This window comes from Patella vulgata, chromosome 2 (genome assembly GCF_932274485.2).
Source record: "Patella vulgata chromosome 2, xgPatVulg1.2, whole genome shotgun sequence".
In the NCBI taxonomy this organism is placed as follows: Eukaryota; Metazoa; Mollusca; class Gastropoda; family Patellidae; genus Patella; species Patella vulgata.
This window is the reverse complement of record NC_065880.2, coordinates 44,591,078-44,618,284: the sequence shown is the minus strand read 5'-3', so window position 1 is coordinate 44,618,284 and position 27,207 is coordinate 44,591,078. Positions and strand designations below refer to the sequence as shown.

Sequence of the window (27,207 nt, the reverse complement as noted above, 5' to 3'; positions counted from 1 at the left end):
GATTTTTTTTTTTTAAAAAAAAAAAAGTGTAATCCGATTTTTTAGCACAGAAAATTTCAGAACCTTTAACTAAGCATATTGATCTTAGTGTTGCAATAGTCGAGTGTCCTATAATTGATATCCATTTCCTTTTAAAGTTCATCCGTCAATATGAGACGTCATTTATTGATAAATAATCGACAGAAACATGATCGTAACCTTTTATCACATACAATCACACATAACCATCATGATATTTCACCTTTCTCTTTAACCCAAAATGTGATTCTTCAAACTGCAATTTTTATGGTTTATGAACTATTTTTTATACAATTTTGTCTTTATGTAATGTTTATCAATATTTTTGATTCCGATGCCAGGATTGTGACAAACAGTAGTGTCGCTTGTCCCAGCTCCTGTGGTTTCCTTCTCTCTCTCTCTCATATCAATATTTCAACAAAATTGTTAAAGCAAGGAATGGGGAGGGTCTTGTGGATTGAGAAATACCATCTGATCTCAACATGAAATTATTTATTTTAGAATACTTGTGCCAACATTGACTATTATCTTTATAGAAAGATCAGGAGAGATTCGTGACATTGGGGAATGAACTTACGAAATTAGAAAACATTGAAAGTGAATCTACGATTTTTTTTATTGAACGCTTTCATCTCTGATTTTTTTTTCTCGAATGTCTTGAATACATTATAAGAATGTTGCACAACAGCAAAGAGATAAAGTTTTCTTCGCCGGCTTTCAGCATGCATATCTGAATCTGATAAACGTTTTGTCTTATTTGAAGTTTGACAAAAACACCAACTTGTTCCTAATGCCTTGAGCATGGCAAACATAAAGCAGAACAATAATTTTTTGGAAGTTTATCAAGTTATAATGAGGTAGAACCCTGTGATGTAGACTATGTGTGAGATGAAGCTATAACTCCGCTTCAAGATATGACCCATAAACAAAGAATATAACCTACCCCCTACTGTGACAACAACCTTCTAGAAGATAATATATAATTTACAAAATTTACTTACAACCATAAATTCTCAATAATACAACTCCAGAAAAAAATAAAGGTATCGTGCTAAAATATTTATGGGTTGAAAAATAAATCTTTCAACTTAAAAAATAAGATGCAAAGAATGGAGGAGTTTAACGTCTAGTCAATTCAGTCATTTTAAGACTAACTTAAACATATTTCATCTTTACGTATTCAATTATAGGGGGGGGGGGGCAATTATATGAGGACATCCTATATAGTTTCTGCATATTCGTCTTAGAATTCAAAATGTAAAGGAATCTTTTATTAGCTCTAAGAATTTGCAAGAGGGCCTCGTTTTGTCAGACTTTCGAATATTAAGAAGAAAGGCAATAAAATTGATATTAAATTTGCACTGCGTGGCTCTTTTTTCAAAGTTTGCCAGTTTGTCACTAACATTAAAGACGAATTCATTGGAAAAGACATCAAGCAATAGAACCTCATCAACCTTGCTATAGTTTCGATCACCAAGATATTTCTAGACGTATGAATATGAATATTATTACGATTTATTGCTCTCGAAGACTGCCGCATTGATATATAATTTTTAATTGTAAACTAATGAATAGCCGATAACTTCCGACCCGGACAATTATCCTTGAAGTATGTATTATGTTGTAATAGACAACACAGATGAACGTTTCTGAGAAGCTCTACACTCGACACTGACCCTTTTAATATAACCTACTTCAGAAGGTCAAGTTTAAAGGTGTACTTTTACTAAAGGTAATTGGAAACATGCGTCTATCTCTTTCACGTATAGTTTTTGTAACGTTACAAAAATGTTTAACTGTTTTATTACGGCTCAATTTACAATTCTATAAATGGTTTCCAAACGCCACCTGAAATTCCTAAAAAGCAAGCTGGGAATATATATACATAGAAGGGGATACCAGCCAGCTATAAAAATAATAATAAAATCTGTCCGCTAAAGTCTTGTGAAACACCTTAACCCTGTACAGCTTTTTCCCCACCCACTCCACACGATGTCGAATTACATTCAGTCTTTTGTCATATCAAAGGTTTATTGTCTTTATAGTTTTATTATTATTATTATTATATATCCATTTTGTTCTGTTTAAATATCTAGTTATCCGTTCTCTATGGGGTCTGATTAAAGCCATTACATTGTTAAAACTATTCAATGAAAAACAGTTATTTATTGGATTAATGGCGTGCCACGCCAGAACAATGTAACGAAAAGTCCAAAAAAGGGTAATGTTCGTAAAATAAAAAAAAACTATTTTAATACGCCCACATTTCATTGTCTGTTAAAAATTGGCTTGTGGACGCGATAAAGGCTATATATACAGTTTTTCATGGGCCCCTGTGGGAGGATGAAGCCTATCGATTTTCAAAGTTGGTGGAACGTTTGCGATCAGACAGGATGAACCCTGTGTTCCAGAGATTTATTACATGTCCGGAAAGCACATGTGAACACAATAGAGATCAGATATAGGGGGTCAAAATCCAGGTTTTTCACTCGTATAAGCTTCTGTCCATGGCCTGTGTTTTAGATATAGCTGACATATGGGCGTATCAACCTCATTTTTATGGTTATCTTTAAAGCGATAATTTCATATTTTCTAAGAAAGTCAAAACATGTCTTTGTCTTTTCCTCAATAGGTTTTCAACTCACTATTATACGATCATAGGTATTATTCTCCCACTTAGAAATCCTTTGACCCCGGAAATAACACAATTACCTCCCTTGTTTTTCTATTAACCCCATGCAATAGCTATCTTCAAACGTTTGAATTTGAAGTTGAAAATGATATTTTTGCCAATTTCTCAACTGGCAATAGTGAATTATAGGATTAAAAGGATTATTCTTTAACAAGGTAGGACTGTTTATAGATACCATCTATTTTAAGGCTTTATTTTAATAAATTTTTAAAATATAACTTAAAAATATGAAATTGCAACTTTAACTAGACTGATTGTCTTAGTTAGAATCAACCCCATTTTATCGTTAAAACACAAACAACACTATAAAATATTGAGTTTATCATTGTTTTGACGAATATACGTAATTCTTAATAATATCTATAAAAACAAAGCTGAAACGCAATTTGGCGATAGAGACACTGCCAAATTATACTATTATCACAAAAAATGGCACCTACATTCTTACAACTATGGATGACAATGATGAGCAAAAAGAAATCCCATTATTGCAGACAACGGACATACCGCCAATATTTTACTTATCCTATACCAAATATGAAAGGGGATGAGGGGCCACTATGATAATATGACAACAGTAAGCTAAATGAAATGCCAAGAACGATAAATATAGAAGTAATAGTGTTTGGGTCTTTTTTGTTCAGGCAAACACTTTACATTTATTTAGACGTACATCAGTTGTAGCTGGCGATAAAAAAGAACATTTTTAACGATGCTGATTATTTTCTGGTTAAAACGTATACTGCTGCCAAGATGTAACGAATTATGTGGGTGAAGGAAGCAGATATATAAATGTCGGGGTATAGCTAAGAGGCAATTATACTTCGATACGTAATTTGACTTACCGTTTGTATATATTATAGGCTATTCTTGTAACTGATGGTGATGCAAACCAGAAATTGCACCATACAACAACACCAGATAAACCAAATAACTAATTATATAACTGTGTTTGGGTGCATGTTGAATTTATCTGATTACAGCCGAGTAAACATTATAAAATTCACCCTAGAAATACATTTATGAGTTGAGAAAAATAATTTTGTAAAGTGCAAATTCCGTGTTTATAGCCTCGCCTCTTTTAACGTGAATCTCAATTACTTATTGCTTGCTCTCAGGACGTCTTCAGTTTAATATTCATTAGTTTGATTGATATAGTTTTTACTAGTATACCATCATTAATACAGAAGACAGAGGTAAATCTTTAAATATTTCGGAGATACCGATATGCTATAGCATGCTCGCTTTATGTCGCAGGTGGGTCGGTACTGCCCAAGTTACCCCTGCTGGAATATTTCGCTACCAGATTTTTAACCAATTAAAAGATTATGGGTTCTAATTGTGCTATGCTAGAGCATGCTCACTTTATGTATGACTCCCTTAAAGGTCACCGGAAAAGGTGGTTCATAAAATCTTTAAATAATGCAAGTAATTATGTCAACATATTCTTTCCATAAGTATAACACGAACCCGAATGTCAATATTACCTGCAACAGGTAAATTTCAACATTATTTACGGAAAGTTACGACTACCCACGGAGAATGCCGGAAATTACTAATGTTGAAATTTACCTGTTGCAGGTTATATTGACATTCGGGTTCGTGTTATACTTATGGAAAGGATATGTTGATATAATTACTTGCATTATTTTTAAAAAAAAATGATGCTTTTTCGGTTACCTTTAAGATGTGGGCAGGTACTGCCACTAGAGTTTGCTCCGATTAAAAGATTAGGGGTTCTGATACTGCTATGCTAGAGCATACTCGCTTTACGCCGGATTTTCCGCTGCAAAAATATTCCGCCCCTAGATTGTTTACCGTTTAAAAGACTGTGGGTGTTTTCTCCAATAAGAATAAATGTTTTGGAAGCAGTTCTCCTTCGAAGTTTTTTTAGAGACCATTTACGCTGTACCATTATTTTAGGGTAATTGGAACAGAAGTTCGGTGAACGTATCATGCACGATTCAGAATAAAAACCCTTGATCTGTTAAATCGAGCATTGTCTGTAACTGCAACAATTCTGTAATTCTTGCGGTATCGTCGTTCGCCATTTACTGTTTTTAACACATGTATAGATTGACGAAGATGATAATGATGAGTCATAATAATCATAACAGCATGTGGTTTCAGCTGAAGTTATAATCTATTAGTCTTCTATAGAACACAACTTGTTTCTCCAGATAGCTTTAAAATAACCTGGAGTGTGGGGATCATGATGTTATCTCTTCTAGAACGGTAGTGAAAACAAGATAAACAAACTAGAGACATACCAGAAACAAGCTCTCCTTGTATCGAAGCAAAAACCGGTCTCACAGTTCCACTGCATACTAAACAATGTCAGAATAATTGAAGAATAACAAATTAATGCACGGATATGTCTTTGATGTCTTAAGATGAAATATAAGATGTTGAGGTTTTTTTAGTCCATATTATATTTCTGTCTGGTTTTCTTACTGTAGTAATTTACTAATATTAGAATTAGATTGTTCAGAGACTATCTGGAATGTTCCGTTAATTAGATGCTTGTATTCCACGGTTCCAATCTAAATAATGGGAATCAAAATTGTCTCTAAAGTTGTGGGGTATATTCTCTATATTTAATTTTTTGGTCGATTATGTCACCAACAATATAACCGTTAATGTTTGTAGGTTTTCACCCTGACCGATAAATGTCGTTCTCAGAGTACATCGTCATGATTATAAATGACATTAATGAAAAAACGACTACTTCATTTAGTTAAATAGCAACAGATATAAAGTTATGAATGATCCTAGCCTGGCAAGTGCTATTTATTATTTCTACTCTAGCAACAAATAGCGAACAAAATCAATGGTTTTGGTTTTCAGATTCTGCATGCAATCTTTGGCTTTATGAGCCCTCCTTTGACCCTGTGTGACCTTCGCCTGTATTATTTCGTGATTGACAGTTGTTTTAGAACACCTGATCTGTTTTGGATTTCGCCGATGTTTGGTTTGCCTGCATGATCTCATTTCTCAGAAAAACGACATGAAAGGAGATTTCGTACTGAAAACGATAAATAGTTTACATCTGTGACCGCCATTGCACTCTTCGGAAATTATCAAATATTTCACTAAATTTGATTTTTTAACATTTTAAGGAATTATTTCATATATAAATTATTTTGATAGATCTGAGTAGTGATCAAGTAGCATATGGTAGAAGAGATAAGAGGGATTAGGACAATATATCACTGTTCTCCTACTGCGTATATAGCTGTAAATTTATTGATTTCACTACAGTTTCGTGCCAATATGAATCGGCTGATAGAAGACAATTCTAGTATACAAATGTTGATCTCAAGAACACGCTCAAATCGATATTATAGTTTACAAAGGGGCATTGCCGATCTTCAGATATTTAACTGTTGATTACAACAAAGTTAATAATATCCATTTGGTTTTAATATATCATCGCTTTTATATGTCAGATTTGAAGACATATACTGTCTGGATAAATGCTCGAGTTATATATTCTAGCCTGATACATAAAAGATAAAGGAGTTAGTAATGTTACCCCGGTTACCCCATTTTCCTGAAGCAACGACTGCGAGATTTACAACATCTGGATGTTGCTAGATTACTTTACAATTCCCAAACTTATAGCTACGTTATCTGCAGACATGTGAACAGTAGCGTCTAATCAGAGGTTGAGACATAGCGACCTCCACGCAAACCTTGATATTGAACGAACCTTGAACTTTGCGTCCGGATTAGCTTGAAAGCGCGAGCCTTGGTATTCGCGATGATCGAGGAATCTGATAGGCTCCCAAGATGTGAAAACCCAATCGAAATTAGTGTCGAAATATGCAGGGTATTACGTTATGGTCTTGATAAGATGTGCGTATTTAAAGCGAGATCAAGCCTTCTATTGAAGATACGATTACCCAGACGCTGTACACAGCCTACATTGACATATCGCAATACTAGTAAGTATAGAATAAGGATGAGAAACAAACAAGTGTTATGTTTTGGTGTGTTATTAGTATGAAATTGACAGCTCACAACATTGTAACGCCCATGAAAATTTGCATCGATAAACACATGCACATAATAATAATATCTGGCAATATCCCTTTAAGTTTGGCGCTCTTGGGGCAATTTTCGTCAAAAAACAAAGACTACAATCTATCGTGTCTAGAAAAGGTATTTAAGTATAAATGTATGTACCCTACAAATGACGACTCTTGGCCTTATGGGAGTCTATCATTAGCCAAGTAAATTATCTTTCTGGTTAATTGCAGATACGTATAATGAACTGTATCAAAAAAACCTGTTGCCTCTTTCCTCAGCAAAAAATGTTTTCAATATGTTTATGGACAAAAGCCAGTTCTGTGAGAACTTCTGTTTCATAATTATGTTAGGACATATATGGCCACGTTGAAACGTGTTCCTATATTGCCGTCGGCCCTGTCTGTCCGTCGTCAACAATTCCTTGTGAACACTCTATTAGAGACAAAATTTATCTTCTGACCTTTTTCAATTTTATATGCGTTTTTTACATTAGTGAGACGCAAAACAATGTCTGTTTCTTGCTTCGTGACTTATTGCCCTTGTTCACTGCGTACACTCTTGTGAATTCTGTAGTGACAAAAATTTTCATCCAATCTGTTTGAAATCTGCTTCTTCTTTTACAGTCTTTATGGGCTGTCCAAACGAATTGAATGTTTTGGCAACCTAAATTTAACAAAAGTACTACGCTTATTAATGGACCCCTTGTAATGCCCATATTCATCCACTGCATCAATGTATATCTTTTGGAATTATCTTCGAATAATCATAAAACATTCTATCGACCAATAATGATACCTAGCATTTGGCGGAAACAAGTTATTGACAATAAAATTATATAGAATTCCCAGAGCTGTAAAGGCAATATATCATGCTATTTTGCATCCCTTATCGTTTATAGGGAGGAAACAGAAATTCGTTTTTATACGCCCACATGGAAATGTCGTGTGTTGTCCTCATTATACTGAGTAAAGTTTTGGGCCGATTTTCATAAAATTCCCAGGATTGTTTTGTATATATATATAGTCATTATGGGTCATTTTCCTATGGTCGTTTCAGAGTTAGTGCACATAGCTAATATAATTGTTGACTGGCATGTATTGTATGGCAGTATATTAGACTCAAAATTCTAATATGCTATCGTCTAATTTCTAACTTCTATTCATGTAATTTCTAAATTCTATTCATGTAATTTCTGTAATTATTAAATTAAGACAATGTATAATCCAACTTATTTTTTTGTTCAGTGTTAATTTTAATTCTGTTTCATCTTATTTCTATTATTAAGACGAAAAATGTCTACTTTGTTGTCGCGTTACATGTTAAGCATGAAAGTCAAACAAATTTAGAACTTTGATACTTCTACTTAGCAACCATCATTATGACGTCGTTTGGGGTCGCCACCGTGTGATCGGGACCATTATGTTGATACCAACGACTCACTCTTCGTCAGGTTGAATGGCTTGTCGGAGTGTTGAAATTGAAAACAACATCGAACGTGACATTGTTTGAAAATTGAAATATTATTTCAAATATAAGCTAAACAGCAAATGACATTTTTTAAAACTAAACTAACCGTAATAATGACATAGTTGATCATTGCATTACATAAGAATGTTATTTTCAGAGTTATATAGCCACGCACCAAGAAAGATTATAAAATTGAAAGTTTATTATCGCACGAACGAAAAGATTCTGGTGGGCGTTATCTTGCCTGGAAAGCGGTTTATTCACGTAATCGTTATTATATAATCATTGACTTAGAAGTACCGAATATGCATACCTTCTATTTATTTAAAAACACAATTCGTACGGGTGGTTTATTCAGTACAGCATCTTTCAGGAGTCGTTGTAGGCTCAGCGAGTAAGGTTATGGCTCGCAAACCTGGAGGCGCTAGGTTCGATCCCGGTGTTGGCGCCTCCCGCCCCGCCCCACCCCTTTTCAGTAATATAGGACGGGATACCTGGCCACGGAAAACGACTAGTCATACGGATGGTACGAATAACAGAAGTCCCGTGTTCACGTTGACGTGCACGTAAAAGAACTCTTGACAGTTGGATTTCAATTAATGTCCGGGGAAAATTTCTCCCATAGCATACTATACATGTATATGGCGTTGCTCGTTTTGAGGCGCAGAAAAAGTAGTACATTAAACTTCTATTCAGTTCTACATCAAATACTTTCGTATTTAGTTGTATTACGTTTCAAATGCAGTAGGTAATCAATAATATAATTAAAATGACATAATGTATATTAAATTTAAATGAATAGCTTTAATGTATATAACATTAGTAGTACAATAGTACAGGATTGACAATATCAAGCTGCCCCAGCCTTACTCCTTTCAATACTATTGATATTAATTGTGTTGATGAATTCCTCTACCAGGCTTTAATCAAACGGAAAAACTACAAATTTAAAGATGCTTGTTTGGGTTTTCTGAAAACTGATAAAAGTTTTAATGTCTTACTTTTCTACAACAATCGTGCTAATGAAGACGGGCATAGGCCATGAAGTGTGCCATGATGGATATATTTACCCGCAGTGGCGCTACGTCCTACTCTTGTTTCGATGTCCAACTATCAGGGGATCTTTAACGTGCTGTCAGTGGTACAAGGCTTCTTTTTTCTTCCGGTCCAACTCCCCTAACAAGTGGGGAGTTTCCAAAGATTCTTCTCAGAGTATGCCAGGATTTAAAACCGAATTTTATGTCCCAATGTGCTTACCACACAGCCACTGTGGTCCCCTACACAAATAAAACCAACTTTAAATCTCTTCTTTAACATAGTAAATTCGTAAACTGTCACAAACCGGAAAGTAAGGATAATGCGTTAGGAAGAATATAATTAAATTAGTCCCGTGTCAGTAATAACATAGTATTTATTATATCGAGGGTGGTTTGATTAAATCTTCATTCTGTACATTAAATGCAAATTTGTTGCGTTCACAGCCTAAAGTAAAAAAAATACCTTTTAAAGCTTACTATAAATATATACTAATGTATACATATGTATACATATACATAATTATGTATTCAATGTGACTATTATAACCATCATGCTTCTTCTAAAGATGGCGTCAAGTCATGATGACATTGTATCGTGTAACAGAACTCTACGTCTGCCTCTCTTACAATCATGATAAGATTATTTTAATGTAATGTACATCAACTTGCACTTACGTGACTTCTTGACATTGGGGAAACCATATTTACAGGTTAGCACGGTAATATGACACTGCTAACAAATTTTCCGTGTAAATAAAATGAATATAAACAGCGAACGATGCCAAAAGTTCTACATGTGTACAAGAAGCTTGAATAAAATAGCTGGAAATGCTTTCGAAGCACAATGATGCTTATATATCTATCGCTTCTAAAGATGAGGTAAGCATTTTCCAACCTGTATGGGTCATGATTGTCATCTCTTCATGGAACATCTGAAGCAAATAAGCCCGTGCATATTATTGGGGGAAGCTTGGCTGCCTCTCTCCCCCATCCACGTCTAATATATACGAGCCGATACGCAAACACCATTGAAAACTCAATAAAGTTGAGTTTACCTGATCTGGTCCATTAATGCGAGTTCTACGTACTTTGTGAATCTCGGGAGCGCACGACATTTCACGAGAATGGGGTGTTAAGTGTGGTTTAATGGTCTACAGCGAGACATTAAGTAATATATTAATACTGTACGAGGGCGTTAGTCAGAGTGTTGTTTCAATATATTACGCAATGTCTTGCTCGAGACCGTTAAACAGCTAAAAAACAGACACAATCCTGCACGTGCATTTCAATGAAATCGTCACGCAAGTCCAATATTTCATATTGTATAAATAATGTACGACTAGCAAGTTACCAGTACCATTATTTAAAATAATAGTAAGCTAACATAAAAGGGTGGCGTCACGTACGTCTGTATTTTAAATAAAATCATTCTGGCTCAATTCATGCCCCCGTGTATGCGTTCTACCAGGATCGTCATGTGCTCTATCGATAAACTATATAATAGTATATTAAACATATGTCTAGCTTCTTATCCCTTATATTTACTAGCACTTTAACTCTTGAAGACACAAATCAATGTTCTTTAATACATGTATAATATAGTTAAGGCTGTAGGTGGTCTATGAAGTAATGTCAAAATTAAGAAATAGAAACTTGTATATACCAATATTATATGAAAGTAAATTCTGAATCAGGAAATTGAAATGGGGTTTAACGTAATACTTTTATGCTCCAACCGGGTTAATGAAGATGGGAATACGGCATTGGGGGCTTTTTGTTTGCCCTGACCGTGACGCTACGAACTCCCTTTAATTCGATTTCCAACTGGCAGTGGATGTGCTGTCAGTGGTATTTCTTTAGATCCATCCATGTCGACAAACACCGGTATTGGACCCGGAACCCCCTGGTTATTGAGCCAACGTCATACTCACTGATCCACCGTGACTCACACTGGTAGAACAAAACATAAATAAAAATCCGCCCAAACGACCTAAGTGACAAGATTCGTGTAATTACCATGAATATCGAAAATATATCTATGTTCATTTTCTATTTCCAATCTTCCATACTATAATTTTAATCAGTGTCAACAATTATCACCCTTATTAAACAGCTAATCAAAATTACCTCCCAATTATATCCACCTTCACCTCATTAAGATACGTCAATTGGTGAAATCAGGTGTAAAAAGTTGAATTCAGCCATACCTGAGTAATGGATAATAAACTTGAACTGTTCTTTAATATGGGGTATATTTTGATAGTATGGTTTAGGAAGGTGCGTTTATAATAAACAATTGGCAACAGGTGAAATGTTGAAATCGTTTAGTATAGAGGAAGAGAATATGGTTTGGAGTCACCTGTGGTCTGATACAAATTACACGTTTATACATCAAACCAGGCAAACGAAGGGAAATGAAATGAAATGGAGTTTAACGTCCTTATTTTCTGCACCAACTGGGATAATGAAGCCGGGCATACGTCTTACAGTGTGTTATGAGGGATATTTTGACCGGACAGCGGCACTAGGTCCTACTCTTATTTCGATTTCTGTCAAGGTTTCTGTTACGTGCACGGCGAAACATAGATATTTTTTTAAGCATTATCATGTGATACAAATGTATAATTTCAAAACGTCAAACACGCTCAAATCGGGCTCCATTTTGTGCTAAAGTGTTTAAAATTAATTACGTGATATTATCTATATCACACACGATTGCGCTCAAACAGAAAGAGCTGTTTCTCGGTCAAGACTTATCTTCTAATGACGTCAAACCAAGGAAGAATTATTACTATTGATTGAATTTAGTTCTGGTTTAATTAATGGTTACTCCCTTATTAGTCAATATCGTACCCAGCCATTCCTGGTATTTGAGGAATTCTTTTATAAACTACATTTAATATCAGGTAGGTCATTACCACTCGGCACTATTTCTTGGTGTCATTCAGTACACAGAAACGAACCAGAAACCTGAGTGTAAAACTTCTAAAGATGTTATGGCATGGATAAACGACTTTTGATATACAGAAAAATAAAGCTATTCAGATACATCGGTACTGCGAACTGGGAATCATTTCTTTTATATGATAATGAACTAACCCATAGTCTAGCGCTTTCAATACCTGTATTTTTGTTTTTAGAATTATTTGTATTATACTTCTCGCGGTTCCTTTGCATCCTTTATTCGGGGTGGTTTATTATAAATTGTATTTTGGACCCAATTTACTTGAACTTCCTTATTTTCCAGACCAATGCCTCCAAGTGTAACCTTCCTTTATAAGAACAAAAATAGATTCTCGTATACATGTTAATGACCTTTGGTATTACAACCAGATATTTTCGAGACGTATTTCATGTGCATGGGTGTGCAGTATATTGGCATTGAACACATTGTCGATTTTCAGTATCCCGTAGATTAGGCACAAATGGGGTAAGTTACATATGATCTAGTTAAGTTTGATTGAAGACCAGTCGTTGCAGAAAAGTAGGACGTTATGCCCCATTTCATTTCATTATAAACCCCAACCACTTGACACTATTGATAGGCTATATTGAAATTTGGTCGTTTGATTGCGCTTGAAGTTCGAGTATATTTCATCTAAATATATTTAAAAATCAAAAGAATAAGGCATCTCATCAACTTTAAACTGTCATGGGTGGATTTCCTATAATGGCGCCCGATTGTTTGTATTGCTCATCTGAACAGTGTTTTCTTGTTATGTCTACATGTACACAGTGTCAATATCAAGTCGGAAGAATGGTGTATGTGATTATATAGCATCTGCCTTTATCTATCCGAGAATTAACACGTCGTAAATTTACCTGTTTGTCTTAGTTTTACCCCGGATCCTGGTATCATCATTAACTTGTTTATGTTGAGTAATACTTGTTATTGTGTAAGGCATTGTATCTCTGCCAAGTTTTCTAAGGGAGAGAGAGAGAGTGGGAAAAAAGACCTATCTCATAGCCAATCCTATTCAACCTTGGGAATCACAAACATAGTTAAACAGTTCACTGTGTTTATTTATTAATCCATCCGTTAAAGAGACGTGCCAGAAGAGAATTTAATGTATTCTTTATTTAAAGATTAGACAAAGACGGACCGTCATTTAGAAACTTAAACAAAACATTTAGGTTAGATAATCGAGTGTTAACACCTCGTTAACACCTATTTAACCCCGGTGGCCGATTCGTTGGCCTACCAGTGAACTACTCGAACTCAAGGTTATTGGATACAGATACATTTTAAGATGGCGGCGTGAAATCAATACAAACTAAATTTCAGTTGGTCATACCATACCGTACGTGAGAACGTAGATCAATAGAGACTTTTGGCAAGCGGATTTTTTTCCATCCATATCACGTATCCGTATCGACAAGTGGTACGTTGCGTCATTGTAGTTTTAGAGTTTAGGCAGATTTTCGCGCCGCGTAAGTATGAGTAGCTGAGCTGAGCTGAGTTCTATTACAGCATGATGACAGTTATCTACTAAGATCAACATCAATACTAGTCAAGTGCCTGGCCTACAAATTCCTGAAGGGAGCAAAGTCGCTCAACTGTCGCTGAGCTATACTATTCAAAAAAAGTAGGGGATATTTGATTTTGGGGGCATAATACTAAAATATGCAAATGACTACGAAAAAAGTCACTATAGAACCTAACAGAAGAAACATTTCCAGTTACATGTGACGCCCAAACGCACCAATAGCTACCGCATGGAATGCAGGTGATGCTTGGGATCATCATGGGGGTCCAACCCAAGATTTGCACGACTCTGACTTTGGATGTTACAGTCATTGTGGCATTGAATTCCAGGGTGGAAACATCAGTTTAATTGTTTTAGTGACCAGAAAACAAATTTTGATATGCGTCGGCTTACCCAAAATGAAAGGTTACGTGCCCTTGGCATGCTACAGATCGGCACAACACAGGCGGTTGTGGCGCGGACGATGAATGTTTCTCAGTCTGTCATAAGCAGGCTATGGTCCAGATACCGTGATACACAATCTGTACAGGACAGACCACGCTCAGGTCGACCAAGGGCGACAACTCAAGCCCAGGATCGATTTATCCGTACCTTGGCCTTGAGAAATCGTGTCATCACAGCAAATCAGATCAGCGCTCGTCTTCAAACAGACACTGGTGTGAGAGTGAGTGGCCAGACGATTCGGAATCGACTGCATAGGGGTCACCTTCGCGCCCGACGTCCTCGCGTGATCCCTTGTTTGAGAGATCATCACATTCAGGCAAGACGTCGTTGGTGTAGGGATCGTCAACACTGGGATAATCGACGCTGGAGCAATGTGATGTTTTCAGATGAGTCAAGGTTCACTGTTGATTTTTTGGACAGACGTAGGAGGGTGTGGCGTCGTCGAAACGAGCGCTTCCAAGACGTTAACGTCATCAGACATGATCGATTTGGGGGTGGTTCTGTTATGGTGTGGGGAGGCATCACTGTTGCTGGAAGAACGGCTTTACATGTTGTTGCAGGGCGTGTTACAGGCCAGTACTACCGGGACAACATCTTGGCAGTCCATGTTGTGCCGTTCGCACGACGTCATGGCCGCCGTTTCATCTTCCAGGATGACAACGCAAGATGTCACAGGGCCAGGATCGTTACAGGTTACCTCCAACAACAGAACATCACCACATTACCTTGGCCAGCACTGAGCCCCGACCTCTCCCCCATCGAGCATGTCTGGGACATGCTTGGACAGAGGTTACGTCAACGTCAACAACGTCCTGCCAATGTCCAAGAACTTGCTGCTGCGTTGCAACAGGAATGGGACAATCTGGACCAAAATGACCTTAGACGTCTCATTAGGAGTATGCCACGTCGGATCAATGCTTGTTTGGCAAACAGAGGAGGATTTACCCGTTACTGACTTGGTTGTGATGCTGTGGTAACTTTGCTGTTTGACCCCGGGTATCATTTTACCCTTATAATGGTCAGTCTGTGCCTTACTTAGTCTAACGATCATTTGGAATAAATCGATGAATGTGAACTTCATTTCATTTTGTCATTTGTTTCTTCGTCAGTTTCATTAGGTGACTTTAATAACACTTAAAAATCAAATATCCCCTACTTTTTTTGAATAGTATATTTATTTATTTTTTTTTTAAATTTAGTGTCGAATCTTATTAAAATTCTTCGACATCAACGGCAATTTTTGGTTTCACTAATGTATCATTTCAGAAAGTATATACCCCTTTTACAGATTGCACGGTCCCACCTCCCTAAATTTAGCACGTAGATCAACCAGCATGCAGACAGACAGACAGGAAAAATATGAAAATTCCGCGAAAGCTCATCAAAAATAATGATTAAATTCCAGTCTTTATCATGGTTAAAATCACATCAAACATACATCTTTGTGTTCTAGGATACACATAGATTAATAAAAACGCTACGGCACAACATTTCGGCGTCTAAAAATAGCAAAATATACGGTAAAAAAGACGACGATATTATACGGACCTTTTCCATATGAAAGCTGTTCGATACGTGCTGCCGTATCTGTGTGCCGTATCACGTATAAGAAATACACACGCAATGATGACGTCACAAGCAAAATCCATACGGATACGCGATAGGGTCTCTAATAGAGACTTTTGGCAAGCGGAATTTTCCCATCCGTATCACGTATCCATATCGTATACGTGATACGTTGCGTCAATGTAGTTTTAGAGTTTGGGCAGATTTTCGCGTCGTGTACGTGTGCGTCGATCAGCTGAGCTTAGTTCTATTACAGCATGGCAGATATCTACCAAGATCACCATCAGTACTAGTCAAGTGGCTATTAGAGCCGGGCTATTAAAAAAAAATTAATGTCGAATCTTATTTAAAATCTTCGACCTCGACTCGACTGCAATTTTTGGTTTCACTAATGTATCATTTTAGAAAGTTTATACCTCTTTACCAGATTTACAAGGTCCCGCCTCCCTAAATCACATCAAATATACACCTTCGTGTTCTAGAATACACACAGATTCATAATAACGCTACGATACAACATTTCAGCGTCTAAAAAAGACGACAATGTTGTACGAACCTTTTCCGTATGAAAGCTGTTCGATACGTGCTGCCGTATCCGCGTGCCGTATCACGTATGAGAAATACACACACATTGATGACGTCACACGCAAAATCCATACGGATACGCGATACGGACCAGAAAATTACCCTTGCCAAAAGTCTCTATTATGTTTGTGTTTGCGTACGTATGATTGTGCGTGGTCTTAATCTTTATTCTTGACTTTGGTCCTGACATATTGTCCTATTAATGTACTTCTGAGGAGTTTTGAACAATCTACTTGAGTGAAAAGTAGACTGAAATATTTATTAATCGATTATCGAATTGTATATTAATCCAAATATAGGGAAAGGACCACCACCAATTAATTAATTTCCTCATTGCCTGGAAATTGATAATTATTATCTTATTAATTTCACGTATCATTTAAGATAATATGAACATTATATCGGTTCTGAGATTCGTCTGTATTGCGTCGTTAATTATAAGGTAGCTATCCAGTAGCTATGTAGGTATTAAGATATATGATACGCAAAGAACCTTGACCCTTCGCAGGCTGTATTTTGCTCGAGTCAAGTACAGTTTATAAGACGTAAACAAATGCTATGTAGGTAAAGCTTTAGTATACGTGTAGTTTGAAGCCAAGTGAAGATGAGTCAGACCCGGAACTTATCGTTACCTATATATCATAAAGACATTGTTTAGGGATGGTACCAGGTTGTTGATCTGTTCTGATCTCTGGAGGTGTTTTGCAATAGTTCCACCACCTGGGAGTGTGTATAACACTTGTATTGGAGACATTGTTTGATTACGTTTGGGAGATTGTAGCGAGGCAGAAGCGAATGTGTTATTTTGAGCAGAAGTTAATACGAAACAGTGACTACGCGAAATCGACTTTATTGTGGATCAAATGTATAGTGTAATAATTTACGAAGGCTAAATGTATTGTAGACTGTAAGCAGACTAAAGTGGAAATGCATAAATTTACTTACATCATATATATATATACAATCGATAATATGTCGCATACTATATCAAACAAGTGAAACAGTTCAATACTTGTGGTATTTAGGTGAAACAAAATTCTATATAGATTTATATTACGTTTCCTGTCATCGTTGGTATAACTGCCAGAGATAAAAAGGTGGGTCTGGTTATCTTGTATTTTATTGTAGATTATTAATGCTTCTGTCTTGAAGCAAATATATAATAAACGACATCCGAAGTCCCATAAAACAGCTGAAACAGTCATTAATCTGTATTGCCCTTATATATTAGGTGTTTGTGATCTTACAATATTATATGGATGCTATCAAAAAGTGGCGGCTAATAGAGCACCCTGTGCCCTTTATGAAATGCGGTTATACTAAGTTCGATACGTCCTTCATTGCGTTTGACCAGATCTGATTATCATTGGGTTTTTTAATTTGTCATTGTCAGTGAATTTAAAATTTAATATGCTGCGCTGACTGTAGTGATAGATTTCGACAGGCGATATTTTTGATTTCCTATTTCCAGGCAGAAACTTAGTTAACAGACGTGTTATGGCTGTGAAGATAGGCTTATTCATGATGATGTAAATAATGTTTTAATCTATAATTGATAAATCGGTACTTATTCATGATGATGTAAATAATGTTTTAATCTATAATTGATAAATCGGTACTTACATGTTTCCTTATCACTAATAGCAGGATACCTACTGACACTAAATACCTACTAGATATAGCGGAATACAGTAATATATACCATTTTAAAGGAGATATCCCAGATATATTTTAGTGAACCAAACGTGTTAATCCTTCGTTGGAAGATTCTTCGAAATCTGTATTAGAGTCCCGGGCATTCATCCGAATCTCGGTGTTGTTGATAATTTTTTGTAAAACTACAAAATTCAGTCGATAATTTCCCAAAGTGCCAAGACACAGTACGTCACAATATTCATGAACGAAAATCTTTTAAATATGGTACGTAATGATCATTCTGTACCGAAACCTTCAAACTATTTATATAATTTCTTACTGTTCGACGGTTTATTTAAACTCACTTTTATCACCGGGTAGCCTGTGAAATCTGGGATCTCTTCTTTAAAAATGTTGAAAAAAATGTTGAAAAAAAAAGATGCTAGAAAATAGAATATCTTTAAAAATTTTAGCGGTGGGGGTCTGATACTACCTGTCTCTGGGAGATGTTGGTATGTGACATATTCACGTAGGTTACACTTTTGTATTCACCTTGATGTCGAGGTCTAATTATGACACTCAGTATATTCATTTTCTTTGATGTAGCTTTGCCTTTCACTTTGACATTTTGGGTTGTCTGTGTTGTATTCAAGTATATAGCTTATTCTATATATTTAAGTAGTTAGCTATATGTTATATCACCCAGCTCTGCAGCTTAAAATCGATATACAAATGCAAATATGCAACAAAAACATATATAGGCCTGTTAGTGCATGAAATTGCCAACAGGGGCCATGTTGGAACGATAGTCGTCCCGTTGTAAACTAGTAATGTATTAGGGTAAAAGTGAGAAGGAAATTCACGTTACAATCGGATCTCATTCTTTTTTCCTGCCAATGTACAAGCAGCAACGTTAATACTTTGATGGTTCATCCAATGTAGGTCTAAATTATGTATTTAACACTGGCATTTAACGGCTGTGTTTGGCTATTGTCCAAGTTTGATCGAATAGTCAACTGGGGGTTTATTCAGATTTAAAAAATATACAGTACCCATCCACTTAATGAACGAGGAAGCGGGAATAGTTGTATTCTCAATGCTCGAAACAAAAAGACATATTATAGCGAGTAAATGGGAAGTTTGAACTATCTTTTACTATAGTGTGTTTCAATGTAGGTTAGTAGATCATAAAGTCACGAACCATCAGTTACGTGAGTAGTTATATTGAGTCTAGGTATAATGTATTAATTGAGTAATACCATTACCTATATCCGACCTAATGACTCTTAATCATGCCGTATGAACATTAATATAACAGGACATACCACCAAGTTTAATGAGTTCTTGGTGGTTGGTGTTGGCGGTGGGGTCAGTTTACGAGTTATGTTGTTGGAAACAATAAACGCCATAAAATGAATATCAATAATTATTCATAAACAGCGGATAAAATCATATAGTTCGGAGTGAGCATTAAAAATATTTTGGAGCGGTGAAAAAAATCCCACACATTATATATATTAACTTGTGCATATTTTTAGCGACCCACGATGATGATGACCTGTTTAAACATCGGATAATGCTTTTGTTTTGTTTCCGGACATCAGGCCTACGACTAAAGCGGTCGATGTCGTCATATCTGTTGTCCTTACCCCAAGGTGTCAGTTTTATTACTTCCAGGCGAAGAATGTTGAATTTTTAAGGGGTGGGTAGAATTGGCGTTCTTGGTTATTATGTTTCTTAATCTCTAATTTTTGACCAGCTTGCTTAATTCGTTGTGTTCAGTTCCAGTCGTTAAAAGCAATGAAAACGTACCGCTTTGCTCTTGTAATTCTGAATGTAACAACATCAGATCATGATTATGGCACTCGTAGAACATTTTGAAGCACACCGCAGATTATCTTTTTTTTAAGTACAACAAAATATTATGGTGCTGATACGGACTGGCCGATCACTTCAAGCATACAAGGTCACCACTGACCACTGCGATTTTCGCAGGCTTCTGAAAGCGGCGATACGCGCGGATATTTGCAGTTCAAAGTGACGATTTGACCTTGTAATCGTTTGACCTCGAACTCTGATTTGCTTATGAAAATCGTTCATGTGAACTGTTCCCAAAAATTCGCTCTGCCGTCAATCTCCTCGCGTTCTTTTCCTTACACCGGTACTGACGCGATTTTTACACCTTGCGCCTACGTTTCACCATATGGTTTCACTACAAAGAGGTTTTAGTTTCTTTTCCCGCCAACTGTCATGCAAAAATGACATTTCAGCTGCACTGTCTCGCAAGCACTTCCTGCCCACCCAGTATATTGGTTCGCAATATGTTTGAAAACAATTAATTATGACGCAAGAAAGGACCGGGGTCACCCTTTGAAACATCGTGTACCTCATGAATCATTATCATCTTATTCACTGATCCCACAACAGAAACAAATATTGCAATCAGAGGTGTAAATAATTTGTTATAACGCTTCAAAGTTTTCGAAATTACACGGTTTCAACGTAATTAGTTCATATCAGTCATTAAACTTCAGATAGTTTCAACTGTTCAATTTGCTTCTTTATTCATCAATGCATGCCTACTATCCGCTTTTATCAATATCATATTGAGACAGTGCAATTTTAGATGACAGACATTATTTTATCAAAATACGGGCATCTCTAGCACTAAAATTGTCCAGAAGGATATTGCAATGATTTAAAGATTTTGAGGTGTAGACATTAATATTCTTAACATTGCCCTTTGATGTACCCAGTAGGCGATGGGCGGCTAGTTTAAAATACATTTTGGTTTATACGTATATGCAGACTATTCTTGAGGACTTCCTTTGCAACCGATTATCTGTACATCTACTTTCACCTAGATTTTAAGATCATCTTAACGGTTACCCTTTGGTATTATGATTGTATCCTGTTATTATTTTTAGGCATAAAAAAACTGAATTATAAAGTTAAGGATGTTGTGAAAAGGACAGGCTTCGTGCACCCATACGATATTCATGCGAGCTTATAGCTTTGTGCACATACGTGATTTGCCATATCGGGGAGGGGGGGGGGGGGGTTGCTTTCAGAATGGACTGATCAAAACATGACCATTAGATGCATATTAAGTTATCTTTTGTTCAGTTGGAAGTCGACATCTGAACTTATTTTAAGCCAATCATTGAAGTATGAAAGGAAATAAACGACCTTTCCTCGAACTGTTCCACCGTCGTAGATTATTATTGATTTGACCGGGAGTGTGACTATTTAAGCGAGGACTTCCCGGTCGGCGATATCACTTCGGTGGAAGAAGACATTAAATAAAGCTTTTCCACACACGCACAGTCCTAATGTGCAATAACTATGCCTACTTTCTGGGCCAACCCTTGTTCCAGCATGATATTCGGGTTATATTCAAACACTAGGATATATCGAATAATGCCGATTGGTGACCCATGAACTCGAAATTCTAAGTCCTGGTAGAGATTGGTATTTATTTCCCGTGGCCGATATCGATATATTAATGTAGTGTATGCTATCCAGCCATGGCCGAGATTAACATAGAAAGTGTGCACAGCCTTTCGGGTAGGACGAAACGTTCGGGTCTCGCTTAGGAATTGTTGTTAAACATAAAAGATCCATAGGAAGTTGGAAATCCAAGACTGGTTGCCAGAAACGGACAAAATTGCACACGTAATCTTCGACGTGTTATGTTGACGACACGTTTAGAACAAATCCCTGGATTTCACAGTTTTGCATGTATGTTACATACAAACATGTATATGTTCATTACACGTGTGTATTTAAAACTGACTATGCACATTATAAGAACAATTTCATACATATATGTAAAGGATTTTAACAAATTGCTATAAATTACTAGACGTGACATCGATGTTGTTGGTTCTTCAAAGACACGGCCAAGTTCTTGGGAATTAAGATAAATACGTGACCTTCGCTTAAACATACATTATGCAAGAGCTAAATCTGTCTTTCTTTAGGCCTGAAATGTTACCTAAATTATTAATAAGACATTAATTAACTTATCCAGATCATAATCAACCCTCGATGTCATCGCTAGACTGTGATATTTACTGGATTAGGATCTGATTTGCTGCTCAGCTTTCAATCATGATTTAATCAGGAAATGAATTATCGAGACTATGTTTTTTATCGTACCGACTTTAGTTTTTAACTATTATAGTGAGAACTGCCAGCTCTTTATCTAATCTCCCATAATGTATCTTTAAGCTTCAAAGTCAAACGGTTAACAAGTTGTTGACATATTTTATTCTACACCAACCCAAGTTATTCTTATATAATACGAGCAATATGTCACAGTGGGTGACAAAGTTCATTACAACGATGTGCCAGGAACACTTATTTATCCCGAATGTCAAAACCGCGGATCTCTCATTCAGGGCCCAGCAATAAGTGACATCACGTGTATTGGAAAGACATAGCATATCTTTAATTGCATACACGACTCTTTTGAGATCAAAACTAGACATATCCTTATTTTTCGTAGACACGGTCCGAGTCCTTCTACCCGACTCTATAGGCCCGCTGCGTCTAATACTTGACCTGGCAATGCTTGTCCAAATATTCAGGTGTTAGAATATGAAAAATGGACCACATGCTAAAATTACTAAACTAAACGTCTTTAATTTGGAACAAAAATAAAACTTGTCTGTTTCATTGGACAATCTGTCCAGATCGAACCAGATCGATTCGAACCAAAAATCTAATCGTATAAAGTTTTCCTCATCACTAATGAAAATTGAATACTTTATTTTGGCCATTTTAGCTCCTACAAGACGGTATAATACATGTATGTATTGCGGTGTTTGAAACTCTTTTAACTCTTCCAATATGATAAGTTAGCTATACATTTAAGTTATGGAAACTGAAATTCCTGTCAAAGACAAGTGACAACCAGACGGACAGACCATGCCACAAACATTTTGTGAACAAAAACGAACTTTAAATCATAAGCAATAAACAGAGTGTTTTGACAGCTTGTCAACTTACAGACTAAATAATCATTCACGCCTAACAATCGTCTAATCAGTTTGTGTAACTGGCTTTATCAACAAGGAAATCGATTTGTCAGTGACACTCACTCACCTACATAGGCTTAATAGCTAAATCATCTCAATTTCACATGTAAGCTAACGTATTATCATCAAAAAAGAAAGAGAAATGGGTCTTAACGTCAACTCAACATAATCTAGGTCATGTACAAGTGTATGGTCGAAACTACGCAACTTAACTGGGTGCCAGACCTTATGATCTAAAGCGTTCGCGCTAGACCATTCGGCCACCCAACTATCCCGGTTTTCAAGATTGATTATTTAGCAATACCAGCACCCACAATGTGGACCACACAGCGTAGCCTTTTTAAACGTCCCACACATTAATCCTTAACATCCAATTTCTACAAACATGCCTTATGACTAACCTCTTTTGTTTTCTAATTTCAGATTGAAAAAAGATACAGGCGGATTCAAAAATTAGATACGAAAACATACTGCTGGAAATAGGGTGTCGGTCATGATGATGGCGACCCCGCCAAAAGCAGTGCACGATCCGTTGTATAACTTTGAAACTCATTTTCCCGAAAAACTTTCTCGGCTTCATTTTAACCATGAATTATCTGGATCTTTTAAGAGATCAAAACGAAAGCAACGAACTGCTGGTAGATATAAAACTCAACCAATCACATTTGATGAAATCCAGGAGGTAGATGAACCGCCACCTGCAGCCGAAGAACCCAAAACTCGGGCAGACAATCTCAAATCTGCCAATCAACCTTTCTCACGATCTATTGATGGTCTCCTTCCAAAAGTATTGGGACCCCGTCCAGAGGCAGGGGTAGCAAAAGAAGCTCCTTCCTGTGTTATGAAACGAATGAGCCCTTTGCGATTACCAGGTGGGGCTAATTTCAAAGCCAAATCCCCAATACCAGAATTAGAGGAACGGTTAAAGGGAGAAGAATCGGTTTCTCCTACCACGGATAAATCGCCAGAAATTAAATCGGATAAAAGTCCGACTTCACTAAACCCCGATAACGGAGGAAATACGCAAAAACCGCCCATACCTTCGCCTAATATGGCACCTAGAAGGCAGAAAGTTACCGCCAAAGCTAAAAAGCGACAAAAGGCCGATGGAATAGAGAGTGAAGATACATGAGATGGATTTATTTGATTGGACAAAATGATTATCGTGATTTATTTTTGCAAAAGGATGATGTATCACTTGATCCGTTCGTCCCAGTGTGCCTGTGTAGGTTAACATGCCTAAATGTATTTTAAATGATATACCTGATGATTATTGACATTTTAAAAAGTATTATGACTGGAAATTTAGTTATGGAATTATATTATTACCAAACACACTTTGGTGAAAACTCTGAGACTTTCAGGATTATTCGTATTCTTTTCTTCAAAGTTTAACAGAACTTCCTGGAATCTTGATATACATCTATAGGCCTTCGAGATTATATCTGCAGACACTAGTTCTTCATTTGGATATTATTGCAGGGTTTTTGTGTTTTTAAGGTGTTTTAGCTTTCACTTCTGTGCAATTTAGATTTTTGGTTTAGACATGTATAGAAATTATGTATTTGCAGGAATTATGTAAAGCGGTTCAATTCTTTGTTTCTTTAGCTTGAAAGCGCTTGTAAATATTTTGAAACAATGATTTCATAACAGTAGCTTTATAAGATAGTCTATTGTTGAAATATCATTTAATGACTTGAATTAGTATGTAAAGTATTTATATTTGTTATGTGTGGTGTATCCTCCTGAAAATACGAATCCCTTCAAGTTCTAGTCGTACAAATATTGTGCTGATGCCAACACCCATGACATTTAAATTATTCGGTGTCGGTCCAATCGGCTTTTATGCCTACCATAATAACGTGAAAGCGATGACGTTTTTACGGTTCTTGCATTAAATAAGTAATCATGTATTAGTGGGACAGTCAGCTGGGACAGAAAGCTGTTCCACGGGATTGGCAATGTGTATTAAAAATCAGTGCCAATAATGTTTCGTTTTATTTTGGACGTTCAGCTACATTGACTACAACGTCATCTAACAAAACAAACGAAACGCAATTGTAATATTATTTTAATTAAATCAATCTGATTAAAATACAGCTATATATTTCGTTTCGTGTTTTTTTATATATTTTCGACGGACTTCACTACATGAAAATCTGACCAGCTGTAGTGGAAGGTCGCGTCAGGTTTCATGCGAGAGGCTTTTGACCTTATGACGTCACACACTGATTAATCAATCGTCGTTGACGTTTCTAGTAGTTTACCCAAAGTTCCGTGCACCTCACGCCAAAAACTCGCCGTAACAGACAGTTTCATTGGCTAATCTCTCACATCATCCAGAACGCGGAGTATATAACAACACTTTCAGTTTCTAGTGTAGTAAAGACGAGCAAAACGAAACTTTGAACTATAAAAAACGAAATTAAATAAGATGTGTTTTGATCAGATTGTAATTAAATGGAGGGTCTTCGCATATTCGGTCGTAATTTTTGCGATTTCGATAGTGTGCGGTAGCGTTCAGTAATATATCTATCACCACTATGCTACTTATTATCCTTTGCTCTTATCTAAGCTATGTTAATTGCTTTCGGTAATTAGAAAACGTGATATTATCTTTTTGAGTTTGGGCAAAAATGAAGAAATAGTTCTTGCTTTTAGTAATTATGATAATTATAAAACATATTAATCATTTGAGTTTAAACATAAATAGAAAAATAGTTCGATTCGTTTATAGGCCCCATCAGGCCCTTCGCATATTCGGTCGTGTTGGCACCTCGTGATTTTTGCGATTTCGATAGTGTGCGGTTGCGTATAGTAATTATGATAATTATAAACATATTAATCATTTGAGTTTAAGCATACTTTCGACAGTGTGCGGTAGCGTACAATAATATATCTATCACCACTATACTACTTTTTATTCTTTGCTCTCATCTAAGTTAATTGCTTTCGTTAATTAGAAAACGTGATACTATCTATTTGAGTTTGGGCATAAATGAAAAAATAGGTCTTGCTTTTAGTAATTATGATAATTATAATCATTTGAGTTTAAGCATAAATGGAAAAATAGTTCGATTCGTTTATAGGCCCTATTGGGCATTGATAACTTGACAGTGAACCGTTTATGAGCTTCTAGTCTTTTAAGACATAATATACACTTCAGTAATACTTATTCTGAAATTCAGGCTGATCAGTTAAAATTCTAATTTTTTTCCAAATTATTGAAAGAGCATTAATATTATGGAAGACTTGGTACTTCTTTGTCGTTACTAAATAAAATTTACCTACAGATGATTAAGCTCCCCTCACCTTTAATATTCTTTTTACTAGTATACAAAGTCAGGAACAGAGTGGTGAATGTATAAAAACAAAACTGAAATGTTTAGTATTAGACACTATTTCATTCATAATGTACAATGGAATTCATCCTGGCATCGTAGCAAATTACAGCAATTCAAAATGCCAATATTGGTACAGTAATTCAGTCCATTTGTCATATATATAAACTTTGGAGTATTCCAAAGAGAGTGTCTTTTGGTAAGCAGATATCCCGTGACATGGATGACAGCAAAATCAGCCGACATATTTCTATTTCCCATAAAAATAGCTGTTTCTTCAAATAAATAGACAACAAATTTTACGAAAATAAGATTATATCCTACTAGCCTTTTTAGAAATGCACGTTTACGCTTACTTCCAATATTAATGTTTGAATAAGACCCAAGTAAGGTTCCCTTTTCACATTTAGTTGTTCAGAGATTGCCTTATATTGTGCAATATTTATTATTAATATATGTATTTACATATATATAATATTTGGTTCTTGTAAACTTAGCTGTGATTGTAACATTGTGTAAATAAAATTATTTCAGATTGTTTCTACAAATGTGAATTACACACCCAAGGTGCATCCTTACATGCAACCCATGCAAAGGTCCTACATGTGGGGGGGGGGGGGGGGGTTAAATTTTCAAGTCCTACTTTTCTGCTGCACGTACTGGGCTAATGAAGTGGACAACATAATGCTATACAGTAGTCTTGGACAGTGGTGCTACGGCCTACTCTTATTTCGAATTCTACCTGTCAAGGATTCTTATACTTGCACGCCAACATGTAGGCCTACACCAGGATCAAATCACCAGTTACCCACTGAGAAACCGTGTATCCTGGTACAGGGGAGAAAAAGAATGGTTTCTAAA

The 27,207-nt window shown here is 36.2% G+C and overlaps 2 protein-coding genes across 7 annotated transcripts in view; one reads left to right on the top strand and one right to left on the bottom strand.

The window, feature by feature from the left end:
* LOC126811572 (RYamide receptor) overlaps positions 1 to 18,350 on the bottom strand; it is a 265,432-nt gene extending 247,082 nt beyond the window's left edge. For all 4 annotated transcript variants that reach the window (XR_008786036.1, XR_007675648.1, XR_007675647.1 and 1 more), the window contains exon 1: positions 17,952 to 18,350. The gene's annotated coding sequence lies outside the window, so the exon portion shown is untranslated. The remainder of the gene's footprint in view (positions 1 to 17,951) is intronic.
* Positions 1 to 26,886, top strand: part of LOC126811576 (uncharacterized) — a 43,069-nt gene extending 16,183 nt beyond the window's left edge. Inside the window, exons 1-2 of one of the 3 annotated variants that reach the window (XM_050537271.2) lie at positions 12,655 to 12,676; positions 23,429 to 26,886. In XM_050537271.2, the coding sequence (XP_050393228.1) occupies positions 23,499 to 24,137 (639 nt within the window). In that variant the 5' untranslated portion in view covers positions 12,655 to 12,676; positions 23,429 to 23,498 and the 3' untranslated portion in view covers positions 24,138 to 26,886. Of the gene's footprint in view, positions 1 to 12,654; positions 12,677 to 16,882; positions 17,426 to 23,428 lie in introns of those variants that run through there. The other 2 variants (XM_050537269.2, XM_050537270.2) reach the window with 2 other exon arrangements.
* Positions 26,887 to 27,207: the final 321 nt, after the last annotated feature.